Here is a 16,733-nt window from a genome sequence, read left to right as displayed (position 1 = left end):
CTTCCCAAATCACTTTCCTCTGTTGTTTGAAAGTGTACATAGGAGAGGCCTTTCACACCCTCCTCCTCAACACCCTTTTCTCTAAATTGGAGAGGTACAGACTCTGTTGATAGATGGACTACTGGATGGATAAGGAATTGGCTGGAAGGTAATGGTGAAGATGTCAATGCCTGTATGGAGATGGATGACAAGTGGTGTCCCTTGGGTCCGTACTGGGACCAGTGCTGTTTTGTATCTCCATCAGTGACAAAAACAGTGGGATGGACAATTGCACCCTCAGCAAGTCTGCAGCCAAAACCAAGCTGAGAGGTACATCTGACACACCTGGAGGATGGGATGCCTGAGGGACCTGGACAAGATCAAGTGGCCCCATGGGAACTTTGTGAGTTCCTGCACATGGGTCAGGACAGTCCCTGGTATCAATACAGGCTGGGGCTAAAGTGATTCAGAGCAGCTCTGCCAAGAAGAACTTAGGGGTACTGGTGGATGAAAAACTGAGTGTAGCTGGAAATGTGCACTTGCATCCCAGAAAGCCAACAGTGTCCTGGGCTGCATCCAGAGCACCATGGGCAGCAGGGAGAGTGAAGGGATTCTGCCCTTCTGCTCTGCTCTGGTGAGATCTCACCTGGAGTTCTGTGTCCAGCTCTGGGGACCCCAGCAGAGAAAAGACATGGACCTGTTGGAGCAAGTCCAGAGTAGGGCCACAAAAACGATGAGAAGGATGGAACACCTCTTGTGTGAGGAAAGGCTGAGAGAGTGAAGGGGTTGTTTAGTTTGGGGGAGACTCCAAGAAGACCTAATTGGGACCTTACAATATCTGAAGGGTGCCGAAAAAAAGGATGGCGACACTTTTTTACAGTGCTTGCAGAAACAGGACAAAGCATAAAGGTTTTAAACGAAAAGAAGGTAGATTCAGACTAGATACAAGGAAGAAATTTTTTAACTGCCCATCAATCTTACCAGCATCTTGACTTTAGTACCTCTGTCCCCAGAGGAAAGTATAACATAAAAAAATACCCATACTAAAGCAGACTTGTTAAACACAAGTTAACACATTGAGAAATTTAGTCACTATATTAGCAGCAGTACCAACAGTACTACCTAAGACATAATTTTTGATTTCTCATAGATTTAGATTTCATAGATCTCTGTATTGTCCCAACACAAACAACTTTTAAAATACATATGAAATACTATTTCTATAGGGAATAACAAGTGGCCAACAGCTTTGAGGTAACCTTTTTGAGTTGCAACCTGAAATGTATTAGCCACACAGAGGTAAATCACTATTCAAAAGCAACTTCCTATATAAAATGTGGGCAATGCATGGCTTAACACAACATCCTATTTAAAACAACCTTTTTTGTGCTACTGTATAAAGCAAGAAAGTCTTCGAAATCCTTCCTAAGAGTCGGAATACATATACATAAGAGATTTTAAACACTTTTGCAGTGAATTAAAATACATTTATTAGCAGATCTACATGCTCTTTTAGCACCTCTCATGCAGTGTTTGTGAACTTTAAAAGCTTTCCATTTTTCTGAAGGCACAGTCTTTCAAGTTATAAGTTACTCATATTAAGGTCAACAAAATTAATAGGTCTTAAGCAGATCAAAATATTTTCATATCAAGAAATGAAAGCTGGCATAAAGAAAGCTAGCCATAAAGCATCTGTAATTACTAATAACTTTTTCCACCTTTAGAGCTGAAGAAATAACGCACAGACTTTTCTCACTATGGCAATATAAGAACTAAGGGCTCAAAATGGTGCCTGGCCTCTGCAACCATAAAAACAGTGACCGAATTTTTAATTACGGAATTTCTGTTTGAGAGACACTGTTAGATACATCACCAAAGACTGTGTTTCAACTTATTTGTGCTTTTGCTATTTTCAGCAACCAACCATGTCAGCCTGCAAGTGGGAATTATCTAGAAACCTTGGTGCTCTGAAAGGATGCAATTGAGTAGAATGGAAATTATTTTGGTGTCACTGCAAGTCCAGTGGTTATCAGTTGCTTTTTCCCAGTCATTCTGCTCCATAGGGGACACCATTCCTGAAGATTTGCAAAGCAAGGCTGCAGTGATGCAGCCACTTGGGGGAACTAATTGTTCAGAAAATAGCTGAAAAGAGGTGATGGAAGCACTGGTCATAAACTAGTAATTCATAACCCCCCTATTTGCAAATACAAATTAGGTACTTCAGAAACTGGGGATAAACACCTGTAATTGGATTTTCAAAAATTTCTGGGAGAATTGCCAGTTGAAATTTCTTTCAGTGAGCATCAGGAAATATATGGACCTAAACAGTAATTCATCCCCTGTAAAGTCAATGTAAAGTCATTTTAAAGGGCCTATCAAGATCAAATCAACACGGAAAAAATTTTAATATGCCTAATGTAAGTGGTAATTAGTGAACTTATTTTCTCTTAAGTACGGGAAACAGTAATGACCAAGTGTGCTAAAAAAATGAAGACAGAATTCTTCAAAAACTGCAGCACAAAAAGGTCAAGTAGAACAATTTTATGAATAAATCATAAAATAGTTTCTGATTAGATTTTTGCTCTCCTTTCAGAAAAGGACAACATATCTACATCTTACTGAAAGTTCAACTCTATTTGGGACAGAAAACACGTATGTCTCACTTCAGTAAGGGAATTAGGCCTCTTACTCCCAAAATCTAATTTTTTTGCAAATAGTGATGTGCAAATAGAGAACACAACAAAAAAGCAAAGGTTTTCTTCCTACAAAAGAGTACCTCTTTTGTTTTGGTGAGAATCAGTGCACTTTTTTCTAAAGAAAGACTATATGCATGAGAAAACAATTAATTTGCCACTTTGGCTCAATATTGCAACTATATGTTACTTGAGGCATTAAAAACATCTGCATGGTGACTTCTGTACTATGTTCCCTCATAACCAGAGGATCAAAAGACTGTCAGTCTTGGCTTGGCCTATTTTGAGTCTTCTGTTATAAACTATACACAAAGTTTATTATTCCCCAAAGGAAGGGCCAGAACAATCATTAAACAATAATTAAACAATCATTAAAGAATAGCTGGAGAGTATTTGCTGGAGGATTTTGTTAATAGGTAATTTCACTGAAAATTACGTAAGTGGTCTGAGTTTTGAATGGGGAATCCCTATCTTTGTTTGCTCTAGTTGTGCCCCTTTTACTTTCTTCATGAGCCAGATTTCTTCAGAAAAAGCCCCTCCAGCTCTGGCTGAGATATGCAAAACATTGCTACCAGTAGTTAATTCCACTAAAGATTAAAACAAAAATAAAGATAAAAGGATCTCCACCATGCTTCAAATAGGTATGTATATTTTTTCAAAGACAGACATAGATCCGTATAGCATAGGAAAACTAAAACACCTTCTGAAATACTATGGTCCTGGCTAGGCAAACATTAGTTTTCAGAACATATAAAATTATCACTTGCTGCTGAACTTGAACACAGCTAGGCCTTACTGGCAGTAGGATGCAGCGGAAAACAACTTAAATTACAGTATCTGATTGGTTTTCCTCCCCCAGTGCACAATTACAATTATTTGCAGTGCTTATTGACATTGCTAGCTTGCCCATGCTAGCCACCGTGCTGTTTAAAGGCAGCACTGGTTCTCAAAAGAAGGTGGTGGATGTGCCGTAAAGGAGCTATGGAATACACTGCTGAGAGGTGATAAGGGATCAGCAAAGCCCGGCAGTGGTGCCAGCAAACGAGGGGATGCAAAGAGGAACGCAGTCGCCAGGGATGTAGGCCAGAGATGATAGCCTCAGCCCCAGCCCGGGGCTGACGACGCTGCCGTGTCCGTGGCGGTGCTGCGGACAGGAGCCCCGGCGGCGAGCCCAGCAGAGGGAGTCGGTGCCCGTCCCGCCGCCCCCGCGCCGCAGGACGCGCCGGCAGCCCCCGCTCCCCAGGTGCCCGCCCGGCTTAGAGCCGCGGCTCACGGCCACTGCCCTACTGTAAATCTCAAACGACAGACAGGCTGTTCGATTTGCCTAGTAATTTTGTAATGCTAAACATGGCTTGTCCTGAAAAATCAGGTACAGCACCGCACCCAACCTCCGAACAACTTCACGACGAGTTACCTTAGTATTTCAAAACATTCTGTGCCTGCAAACTTTTCAGTAAATTCAATGTTTTGTACAACTTGAGAGCATCTTAAAGCAAAGCAGTTGAGCCTTCCCGTTTACAAGTAATTACTTCTACTAAACTATTTAGCAACCTCTATAACTGCAGTAAGACTACTGTGCCTGAGACTTAAAAAAAATCCTTTACCGAACTTGTGTTAATCTAGTCAGTGCCCAAAATGGCACATCCATGGCTATGTTACTAGAAACACCAGTATTTACACTGGATGTTCTTCTTTCAGTAGGCATATGAAAAAAAAAGCACTGTTACCAAAATATTTTACCATCCAAAGGAATACCCTGAAATCTTTGTCAAACTTTCTCGCTTTCATCATTGCTCAGCTCATCACACAAACCATCTGCATAAATAAAGATGTAAGCATCTGCTGTATGGCAAATGGTCTCAGGGGCAGATGTTTCATCCTTGCATTCATGTCACTGGCTTGGATACATTATTTGAACAGATGTACACAATCTGAAAGTGTCGTGTCCCACAGTGAAATGTCTCCAACTGCTTTCTATCAAAGTACATAAATGCTATTTGCACCTGCATTTATGTTAATGATATAAAGGCAGCAGGGGTCCCAGCAAAGTGAGAGCTGATGCTAAGAAACACATTTACAAGGCTAATGGAAGTTTGAGATCTCCCAGCACCAAATAATCATACTAATATGGATACAAAAAGTACAGAACCACACTTGACCTATGGTTCTAAAAAAAATTAAACATGCTCAAAGACCAAAACTATTACTTTAGCATGTGATACCCTTTTCCAACATACATTTTAAAAAGACAAAACCTATTCGATAAATAAACCAGGACAACCTTATATTTTGCAAAATATTTGTATAAGATACACAATTCTTTCATGTTAGAGTCATTTAAGAAAAACATCTTATAAATCTGACAATGCCAATGGTATTTCAGTTCACTAAGGCACAGTGGTATTGTATGTCATTATAAAGCATTATAAAAAATACCAACACTTGCTCAACAGTAAATATTTAACATGAGTGTGAATAGTTGAATATAATGCTTCAATGATTGTTGTCACGTCATAGGTTGTCATATGAATGACATGATAATTTCATAATTCCGAGGAAAAAATAAGATTTGACAAGTTAGATACTTTTCAATTTTCAGAAAAGTGCATCTAGTTGAACATGATGTTACAATTGCTTGCTACATAAAAGATAGTCACCCTTCTTGGGTGTCTTGAAGGAGTATGGATCAAATTACAGAACACCTGCTATTACATGACAAATGGCAGCAGTGAAGGGTTTAGCTGCCACTCAAAGAACTTGCACTAATCATTACTTCCATACTTAACTGAAAAATAATGAGCACACTCAAAGTACAGAAACACTGACAAATATGCCACACTGAATGTAACTGATGGATAGGTTCCATTTCCAATATAATCTATTTTCAAAAGTTTTATTTGTAAGAAATGTGCCAACACTAGAGTTGTACATAAATCATCACAAATTACTAATACCCTCCATATTTTCAATGCGCTACATTTAAGAAACAAGTGGTACTTGATATAAAGATAAAAAAGTATCATAGCAAAAAAACTTACTGAGATTAGTATATTTATAGAATATCATAATTTCACACTGATATAGCTCCTGGTCATGATCTAGGGAGGCCCTGCAGAGAGATCTCAACAAATTAGAAGACTGGGCCATCACCAACCACATGAAGTTCAACAAGGCAAAGTGCTGGATTCTGCACCTGGGATGGGCAATCCTGGATGTAGAGACTGGGGAATGAGAGGCTGGAGAGCAGTGCCATGGGAAGGGACCTGGGGGTCCTGGTCCATGGCAAGTTGAACATGAGCCAGCAGTGCCCTGGCAGCCAGGAGGGCCAGCTGTGTCCTGGGGGGCATCAGGCACAGCATCACCAGCCGGGCAAGGGAGGGGATTGTCCCACTCTGCTCTGCACTGGGGCAGCCTCACCTCGAGTGCTGGGGCAATCTTGGGTGCCACAATGTAAGAAAGATATAAAGCTGTTAGAAAGTGTGAAAAGGAGAGCCACAAAGATGGTGAAGGGCCTTGAGGGGAAGCCATCTGAGGAGCAGCTGAGGTCTCTTGGTCTGTTCAGCCTGGGGAAGAGACTGAGGGGAGACCTCAGTGAAGTCTTGTGAAGGGAAGAGGAGGGGCAGGCACTGATCTCTTTTCTGGTGACCAGTGACAGGACATGAGGGAATGGCCTGAAGTTGTGTCAGGTGAGGGTTAGGCTGGATATCAGGAAAAGGTTCTTCCCCCAGAGGGTGGCTGGGCACTGGAACAGGCTCCCCAGGAAAGTGGTCACAGCACCAATCCTGATGGAATTTAAGAAGCTTTTGGACAATGCTCTCAGCATGTGGTGTGACTCTTGGGGATGGTGCTGTGCAGTGCCAAGAGTTGGACTCTATGATCCTTCTGGGTGCCTTCCAACTCAGCTTACTCTGTTCTTCTGTGAATTCTAACATGGAAGCTCACTTCCAAGTTTACCATTCCCTCTGGGTACAAGTTAGTAACAGGATACTGACTGGAATGGATTTTGATTTAGGGGAAAAAAGAAAAAGCCTTCAAAAAAGTCTCAAAGCAAATGATTCATCTGAAGTTTGCAAACAGCTTCACAGTCTATATTCTCCTACTACTATTCAGAAATGGCTTTAACGTAAGACTATAGCCAGGGTCAAATTCCTGTTACTTAAAGGAAAAATTAAATTAATGCTTTTAAGTATTAGAATTAAGTACTTCAGTCACAAGCCCAGGAATGTAGAGCACAGTGTAGGGTGGACAGCTTTACCCAACAGTAAGTACTGTCTTCCTTGAAAGACTAGTCCCAGGAGACACAGAACTCATCCACTAAGATCAATTAGAATGACATGCTTCTGGAACAGCTTCCTCAGAATTATTACAGCATCTTAAAAATATTCAGTCTTCACAACACAGGTAAAGTATAAACTTACATGACAGTAAAAGCTCAAGGCTTCAAATTAAGTAATATATAGCGCTCTTCTTAATTAACATAAGTACTAACAATGGAAACTTAACTGACAACCAGCAATGGTTCTGAAAGGTCCATTAGAGCTGATGTCATATCTATCAAATGTTCACTCACATTTAAGTATCATTAAAAACGTCATTCATGTTAAAAAATCATATTTAAACATTAGCATTGAGACACAGATCAAAAAGGAAAGGAAACTGAAGTTACAGCTACACATTTAGAGGCTTGGGAATACACAAATACCCTTACTAATAATGGAGGGAAAAAATCAAGATGTTAACCCTACTGAAAACAAAATCAAATGAAAGACAACTTTTGAAGAGACCACATAGAAGAAAGAATTAAGCATAAAAAAATATTCATATGGATGGGAACGCTGGATAAAAGGCATTTAAAAAAATCAAAGTTAATGTTTATTTTCCTGTTTCTGCTAATTGTGTAGCATAATTTTCAGATAGATTTGACCCCATTTAATATGGGGATCAAATATAGCAGGGATTTTCAAATATATGAGGATTTAAAAAAAATTTAATAAAACCTGAATACTTAATTCTGCTGAATCAAACAAGAAGCAGATTTATGCACTTCAAGTTTCAGCTACGGGTGTTAACAGTAATTAGCAATGCCCTAAAGAAGAAAACAATTTTAGTATTCTAATTGTTTAAAGTGATAAATGCTGCAGTAATGTCTGCTTTTTCAAATCATACCTCAGCAGAATACTAGACACAAGAAACACAGTGATTAATAATGATGAGATTTCTTCCACATTTTGAATCACAAGCATCTAATTTCCCAAAAAAGTATAGAAAGCATACTATACCTGCAGAAGTTGTTAATGGATTCTGCATTATGCCCTTTAATAGTTACGACAATGTTCCTAGAAAGAAATACAGATACTTAGAAGCTCTGATAATTTTTAGAAACTAACAAAAAATGTACAGGACAATGGCAATAGTTTCCAGACTTGTATTACAGAATGGATCCCAGTATGTCCATAGCTCTCACAAAAACACCACCTGAGTTTTAAACCAAGTGTTTCTTATATGTGCTCTCCATATTTCAACACCGTGTACTACTAACTTAGCCTTCTTGTAATTAAACACCTCTCTTAAAGCCAGGAAGGAGGACAGTCATGAATCCCACCCTGACAATGCATTCTGAAGAATCACAGACAGGTTACAGGGTTAAGCAATCATTTCCCTTCAAACATGTGGACCTGTTGGGGAGGATCCAGAGGAGAGCCCCTATGCTGACCACAGTGCTGAAGCACCTCTTTATGAAGACAGGCCAAGACAGATGAGGCTGATCAGCCTGAAGAATAGAAGGCTCCAGGGAGACCTTATAGCACCCTCCAGTACCTAAAAGCAGCCTACAGGAAAGCTGGAGTGGACTTTTTACAAGGGCATGTACAGACAGGACAAAGGGTAGTGGCATTAAACTGAAAGAGGAGAGGTTTAGATTAGATATTAGGAAGAAATTCTTTACTGTAAGGGTGGTGATGCACTGGAACAGTTTTCCCAGAGAAGCTGTGAAATGTCTCATGCCTGGAAGTGTTAAAGGCCATGCTGGATGCCGCTTCGAGAAACCTGCTCTAGTGGAACGTTCCCTGCCATGGCAGGGTAGTTGGAATTAGGTGGCCTTTAATGTCCCTTCCAACCCAAACCATTCTGCGGTTCTATGTGATTGCACAGATCCCATGTAACTGTCTGACCAACAGAATCTTCCATGGATGAAGATATCAGCTTGCTCTTGTGAACCTAACATTACACCGCCATCTCTCCTTAATGTGGTGTTGGTATTTAAAACAAGATTTGATGCACTACATTTGACAAAACAGCCTATATCAAATGCCACCCAGTAAACTAAGACTTGGCTACTTCTTTCCAGTGCTGCTGAGTGTGCTGTTCAAGCTCTGGTGAAGTGGGATTCAACAGTCAGTTAAGAGAACCATAGTAGAATATAATGACAATATAAAATTGTTGTTATCCACTTAGACTTATTTTTCATAAAATGGCCTAGCTTTTGGAATGGCTGCATAACTGTTTGGTTCAACTGACCACCACTAACATGTTAGACATCACAAAGGGTATAAAGCTCTTGTTCTCCTCATGCAGCAGGAGGCTTTGGGAAGGTAACAGGTAAGTCCATTGACTGACACAGATGGAACTACAACTTCTTGGGGGTTTACTCAGATCTAGGCTTTCATACCTTTCATGTACAGCTACAATATCCCCATGGACAAAGCCAGCTGCACAGATGTGGAGATTGCTTACTTTCCCAGCCAATTTAACAGCCAGGAGAATCTTACATAAACAACATGCCAGACACGCACTCAAGACCCATCTTCTGAGCACAGGAAGTACCAAAGATTAGTTTTGGTTAAATACAGAAATACATAGGACAAATACTAATGCAATTACCAAACAAAATAAGCCTTGAATATATTTCTTTACGATCATGCAACAGACTCCAAGAAAGCAAGGGTGAGGTTCTAGGAAAATGGTTCTGTAGGTAGCAGTAAAGTAAAAAATAGACAAAAAATTCCATTTCAGGAAGTTCAACATCAAAGCATAAAAGAACATTGAGTGTGGCTGCTGTGAGGAGACTTCTCACACAGCAAACAGGTGAAGTTCTTTGGCACCTGTATCTTCTGCGCTGAGCCATACAAACCAAGCAGCTCTGGTACATAACCAGCACCTCCTGGCAGAGGTTTGCTGATGCCTATCAGCAGATTGCAGACTGCCTCAAAGAGCCTCTGTCCGTGGTACTTAAGCAGCCAAACCCTGAGCTGTCAGACCCAGCACACAAACACACACCGGCTCATCCAAATGCAGTTTGGGGTCATGCAAACATACAGAAAATTCCCTCTACACATCCAAGAATGGAATAGACCACATCAATGTCATTTCAGAATGGTGAGACACTTCTAGAAACCAGTGTGGGTTTCCAACTTCTCTGTTACTCACATTGTAAGACATCCTTCTTTAAGGCCATATTGATCAATAACAGCTTTTCAGAGAATCAAAGTCAGAAGTTTTTCTTCCCCCTTAGTATTTACAGCACTTCAAAACGTACTGAAGCATTTAAAGCAACACATATTCTTGTAAAAACCATTTGAGAAATGATGTTCAAATAAAGATTCTCAAAATTATTACTTCAAAGTCACATTTTTTTAGGTTTGCATGGTCTTTCCCTGTGTATGGGAGCATCAAATCACATTAAGAGGGTGTCCCATCTATAATTACTAACTACTTTTAGAATTACAACAAACCAGACTTCAGGATACAGATCAACAACTCTTACAATACCATGTGGAAATAGAAGCTCCAGATATTTTTCCAATGTTCTTCCCAGACAAATTCACAAACCCTAACCCTACAACACAAAATTGGATCATATAAATCCAAACATTTTGTAGAGGCATCTCTGATTTGAATTCAACTCTAACTACAGTAAGGTAATGGTATTAACCTAGAAAATCCAGTGCTTATTTGACAGACAAGTACATTGATCACCTGCTCTTAATAATAATGATAATAATTTTTAAAGAGTCTAATTTCTCCAATTAACATTGATAATTTCTTTCAGCAATTCATGAATAGTTTTTTTATTGTTGTTACATGAAAGAACCTTTCACCACACTTTATATTTGGAGATACTTAATCAAGTAACCTCCCTTTTTGGGAAAACTGAAGAGCTCAAGATTCTGAAATCAGGACAAATTCGTATCATTCCTTCAAATTTTTCTATCCATCCTTATATGTATGTTTTCTTTGACTACATACACAGTTTACAAAACAAACCATAAACATTGTGTATTTGTTCTGTCTGTGTTTTACACTGTTTTCAAATACACCAGCGGTGATCCTGTCTTTTTGATCCTTTCTCTGACAGTTTCTGACACACTTCTGCTAGTCTGTAACATGTTTGACAGGTATTTATTATCTACACACATTTTATGCATGTCCTAAACATAAAATACAGCCTTATCAAAACGTTCTGTACTGTGCATTGATTCAAACTTTTAGAATTTGAAGTTTGTAACATCCACAAAACTACTTATGCCTGCCCTGAGCAGGTTTTTGTTTTCTGGGGTTTTTTTTACATTTCACTATAAATCTGGCTTGGCATGACTACTTCCCATTAAAAAAACATGCTGATGTTCAAAAAAACTCTAAACTTAGAACTAAAATTACCAATTAAATTTTGTACCTCTTTTACACTCTTATAATCCAGAAAAAATTTTAGGCTGCTCACCAACTAACAATTCAGTATGTCTTGATGTTTTTATTGAATACTGAAGACGCAAATGTTCTGTCACTCTTCCCTGGTCATGTTTGAGTCCAAAACTGGCTCTTTCCACATACAGGAGATGATATGGATTATTTCTATCTGGCAGTATCATAAATTCTTCTCCACCTGAGAGCTTATCAAAGTGATAAACATTTTTAAATTCTATATAATCTTAAAATTTGTTTTGCTCAGTTTGTAACTCTACCATAAGACACTAAATTAAATCATTCAAATCACAGTACTCCAGAACTCAAATTAGTTCTCTAGAAATCTGCTGCTGACTACTCAGAGATGAAAAGAAATCTATTACAAGAATTTCAAGTGAAGCAGAGTTGAGTTGGACAGAATTAGAAAGTAAAATCTCTCTTAATGCCATAAAATAAGCTCTATCATGCCTGTACTATTCCTTATGTAACCAGAGAATGAAAGGATAAATTTCACTATCCCTAAGAGGCAAAAATAGCAAGCAAACTGGAAAAAAATCCTATACTGTAACTTAGTCTTCAACAACCAAAGGACACAGAGCATATACATGTAATAATTTAAGAGCAATTTTCACAGAAAGATACCCACAGGTCTTTTATATGAAACAGGTGTCCTGATAGACACACTGAATATGAATATCAGTTGAACCCAATTAACCTAATTTGATGCTTGTCCATACTAAGACATTCATCTTAGATGTTACACAAAATCCTTTAGGATATTACAGAGAAAGCAATAAATAGGCTGTAAAGGTTATGACATTAATTTTACTGTCATCCTCATGCTTTAAGCAGACATCAAAACTAAAAACCTTGTCCTCTGGGAAAGAAGAACTATCTGAAAGTAATTATAGGACTTATTATCATAACAGTATTAAACTAGACCACTATGACCCTACCCAAATTTATTTTTGGTACCTTTTGTTAAAAGAACAAAGCTGCTCAATGATGACTGCACCTTCTAATGCAGTGAACATTAGTTCAGGTACTGGAAGAAAGCATTAAATCAAATCTTATAATTTCGTATTAAGTTCAATTATGAATTTTAATTTAAAACTAAGCATGTAAAGAAGTGTTAGTCAAATATTATGTAATTTAATTTCAGAAGGAAAACATCCAGCTAAAAGGAAAAATTAAATACTTAGTACAGTTTAGAAAAGACATTCTCCTGACAGAAACCCATGAAATGCCCATTTGTATTTCAAAAGCAATTTTATTCACTTCATTTTTCACACCTGTTCTTTCATATACTGTGCCATCTTGTAAATGAGTGCCATGCAAACATTATTTCCCATAATTTAGAAACTTTTCAACTGAAATCAAGTTCCCCAAGAAACCTGAATGTATCGAATCAGCATAGCTTCCAAGAAAGTTGGCAAAATCCATTTTTATATATAGGCCTAGTTAAACTGGAAATAGAAGATTAAAACATTGAAGCTATGCAAAAATAGAGGAAGATAAAAATGACAGACACTATGACTGACTAGTGTAACACACAAAAACATTTGTTCAAGCAATTATATTTGCCAAAAGCCTGCAGTGCTTGGCTACTTTAGAAAATCAAGCACAAGGCATTAAGCCAATTTGTTTAAAAAATAAAAAACCCCTCCAAAATCCTAAACCCCAATAACCAAGCAATAGCTGATTTGAATTTCTGAAAACCTGCAAAAATATTCTGCATTTCACTATTCGCATCCTCAGTCTCAAATGTCTGCTTTATTCAATGTTTACTATTTTACATATTTTTACATCAGGAGTTAATCCTGTATCAGTAGATCCTTGTCTTCCTATTCTAGATCCAAAGAGATATACATGTAGTCACAAACAGCAGTGTGTGAAATTGCTCACTGCTTATGTTTCCATACTTAGATAACTCATCACGAAGAAATGTGTGCCCATGGCAGAATTCTTTTGGCTGAGCCCATTAGATGACTTCAGCAGAACCACAAAAAGAAACAGAACAGTACAAACCCAGCAGAACCTAAAACCCAGGCTATTTTTAAATTTTTGGTCATCCTGTGAGATGGACCGGTCCAAGTGCCTTTCCTGAACTTCAAGCCTTACATGCACTGAATGCCACGGTGGCAATCCTGGACAAAAATGCTTCCCTTCATACTCTGCTGGGTAATGTGGGGAATGGTTGGCTGGCAAGCCTACACTCGGCCCATCTGTCAGAGTGGAACTGTGCCTACATGACAGGTTCTATGCCACTTTCAGTAACATGTTGCTGAGAATAAAAGCTTATTTATGAAACAACATAGGCCAACATCAACGTTTGGCTTAAAATAGCAGGCAAATGAAAAATGATTGCTTTTCTTGAGGAGATAAGTCTTTTGAAATCAGCTTGAAGGTTTTTAAGTTGTATGAATAAAGACTAGCACATACACTGCAAGAAATGAGGCTGTTCCACACATTTTCTACTATTGTAGACAAACTAGCATACTAATTATTATTTTACAACTGTAACTAAGAAGCAAATTCAAAGACCTCCAAAAAGATGTATGAAAGTGAAATTTCTCAAAAAGACACCGTGAGAAGAGAAGGCTAAAGAAGCTGCAATATTGATTCTTCATTTTATGAAATGTGTGTGTATTAAATAAAGTGGACTTGAACAGTTTTTATGACTATAAATAAACCCAACTAACAACGCCATTCCAAAAAAAAATTAAAAATAGCATGGTCGCTATTATGCCTCATATTAGACAATTCATTCAATGTCAAAAAATAACACGTTTTTTTCCAAATTTCTAATTTAAAAAGACAGATTGCCATTATGTTTTCCTTAATAAATCCCTTCTCGGTAGGAGTGCTCTGAATGCCACAAACTGGAGACCCGTGTAAGTTCCATGTCTGGGTTAGATATCTCTGCCATTACTCTGTATTAAAAGGCCAAAGCTTCTGATTTAAAATAACAGTCTTGATTATTAGTAGTGTGAAACTAACTGTGAAATAATGAATCAATACAAATTAATACATTCTGTTCTTGATTCTGAGGACAGCTAGAAACAATAGTTCTGGAAAATACAAATTTAATTTTTGTAACATACTACATGAAATCTATGCTGTCCATAGTTCTTACAATTTAAAATCAAATTAACTTAGTATTTAAAACCAAACAAGAAACAGAAACATGTACCATTCTTTGGGGGTAATGACTAATCTAGAATTCACTTTAAAATTCAAACTGCACAGTTCCTTCTGCTCCTGCTCCTCCCCACCACCACATTATCCTGGTTCTTAATTAAGCATTAATTTATTGCTTGAGTCCAAACTGCTTAGAAGCTTTGCTGGGATTCTCAACAATACAGCTTCATAGGACACAATCTATGTATCTTACACTTCTGTTAGTAATATGTTGTAACATTCATAGTGGAATTGCAGCACAGCATTATGGTTTTCAGTTTGCAATGCCTGATTGAATTGTGAGACTTCTTGACTTTTGGTCATAATTAATTGCTGTTTTGATCTAGTAAGAGCAGACTACGTATTTTATCTCTCACTGTGTACCTGCTGCTGTACATTAGCGTTCTTTTCAGAGAAACAATATCACAAACACTAAACAGCAATTTCAGTGAAGTTACACTGAAACTTCACAGAGCCAGACAAACATCTATGATTGTGTACACAGTTACTCACAAAATCATTCAGGTTGGCAGGAACTGCACAAGGTCATCCCATCCAACTTCCCTGCTTAAAACAGGGTCAACATCAGCCTTACAGTTTCATCCAGATGGGTTTTGAAAACCTCAACAACTGCCTTTCAGAAATCAAAGTGTATTTACTAACTGACAGCAAAGGGTAGCCTGAAAATTACAGAAAAATTTGGTCTACATACATAGGACAGATAGTTCCATCAATTCCTGTTGCAATGCTCTTACCATACTTCAGAATTAGCTAAGCCTCCCATATTTCATATCTAATCCATCAGCTATGCTGATGGATTAAAGAGAACTTCAGTGATCATCAGAGAATAAAGATATTTTGTAATAAATTGACATATATACTTTTTATTTACCTCATAAATAACCAGTTTTTACACTACAGAAGACCAGGTTATTTCAAAGAGCAGAATAAGGTTAATATACAAAGGTACCAACCAAAATAATTAGAGGACTAAAGGAAAGACCAAAAAACCTACTAGCTGTATTTTACTTGGGTTTTTTCCATCTTCCTCAACTTTAACATTTGAAGAATAAGCTATTACTAGTAGTGTTATAACTTCCACTCAAAGCTTTAGGAGTCTGTTAGTTATCAATTTTAGACTACAGAAAGAACCAGCCAGGTCTGCAATGCTGAAAGAAGAGCAAGTTTTGTTTAATCTGGTAGTCCTAACATATTCTGGAGATACTTGATACCTCAAAACATAATCACGCATACAAAAAATTTATTTGAATGTGTCACATAACACAGCCCTAAAAATTCCATTAATAATTAAAGGATTAAGAGCTACATTCACCCGCTCAATTTGACTGATTTAAGTTTGAATTATGATGCTGAATTCTTCACAGAATCACAGATGGCCCTTAAATTTTGTAGAGACTAAACAAGAAATAATCACTTTTTCTATTTTGGTTTAAGTATTTTGGGTTGGCACTAATCTGCATCCCTCTAATAAAACTTCCTGTGTCATTCAGGAAGGATTTTTTACAGGGTTCCATTATTTTCATATAGTCTGGGTATGTTGTCAATGTTCTATTTAGAAAAAAAAACAACAGCCAACAAAAAGCAAAAAAACACTCCAAGGTTTGCAAGGCGAATTGCTTTTACAATTCTGACTAAAATAATGGAATTATTTCTGATTTTACAGCTGCAAACCTGAGCACAGTACTCAATTTTGCCATGGTACCAAATAAGAGCATCATCTACAGCTGTTTCTGTAACAATTTCCATTACAAATTTCTCAAAAGGTCAAGAAAGCTGCACTGTGGTGTTTATAGAGTTTGTGCAGCAATATCCTCTATACTTTATAAAATGCAGTGTATGTTTTGTAACTTCAATGTATCATAGTCACAGACCCAAGAAAAACAAGCATTCAAGAACTAAAAAACCAAAATTAATATTAAAAATAAAAATCAAGCAGTTTACTATCACTATGACTGTGCCCAATCAAGCAATAAATGACCTAGGCCAAGATGGGATATATTTCTAAGATGTTAAAATTCAAACTGCCTACCAACTAATGACTTTCTGTTGAAAGTCCCCCTCAAAAGGGCTCACCTGTAACACACAAACTTCTAAGACAGAAGTTAAAGAAACAAAGAACAGGAAAGTTTTATTAGAGCCAAAAAAACTAACACTGCCTAAGACCATTGAAGCAAACTAAAT

The 16,733-nt window shown here is 37.7% G+C and overlaps 1 protein-coding gene across 6 annotated transcripts in view; it reads right to left on the bottom strand.

The window, feature by feature from the left end:
* ZNF438 (zinc finger protein 438) overlaps positions 1 to 16,733 on the bottom strand; it is a 51,175-nt gene that overhangs the window by 11,336 nt on the left and 23,106 nt on the right. For 3 of the 6 annotated variants that reach the window (XM_082278178.1, XM_082278176.1, XM_082278177.1), the window contains one exon: positions 7,952 to 8,008. The exons of the other annotated variants lie outside the window; for them this stretch is intronic. In XM_082278178.1, the coding sequence (XP_082134304.1) occupies positions 7,952 to 7,979 (28 nt within the window). In that variant the 5' untranslated portion in view covers positions 7,980 to 8,008. The remainder of the gene's footprint in view (positions 1 to 7,951; positions 8,009 to 16,733) is intronic. 6 annotated transcript variants of the gene reach the window in all.

This window comes from Coloeus monedula, assembly GCF_965178545.1.
Source record: "Coloeus monedula genome assembly, chromosome: 1".
NCBI lineage: Eukaryota > Metazoa > Chordata > Aves > Passeriformes > Corvidae > Coloeus > Coloeus monedula.
Note: the sequence above shows the minus strand (reverse complement) of the source record. Positions and strands in the feature narration are given on the sequence as shown.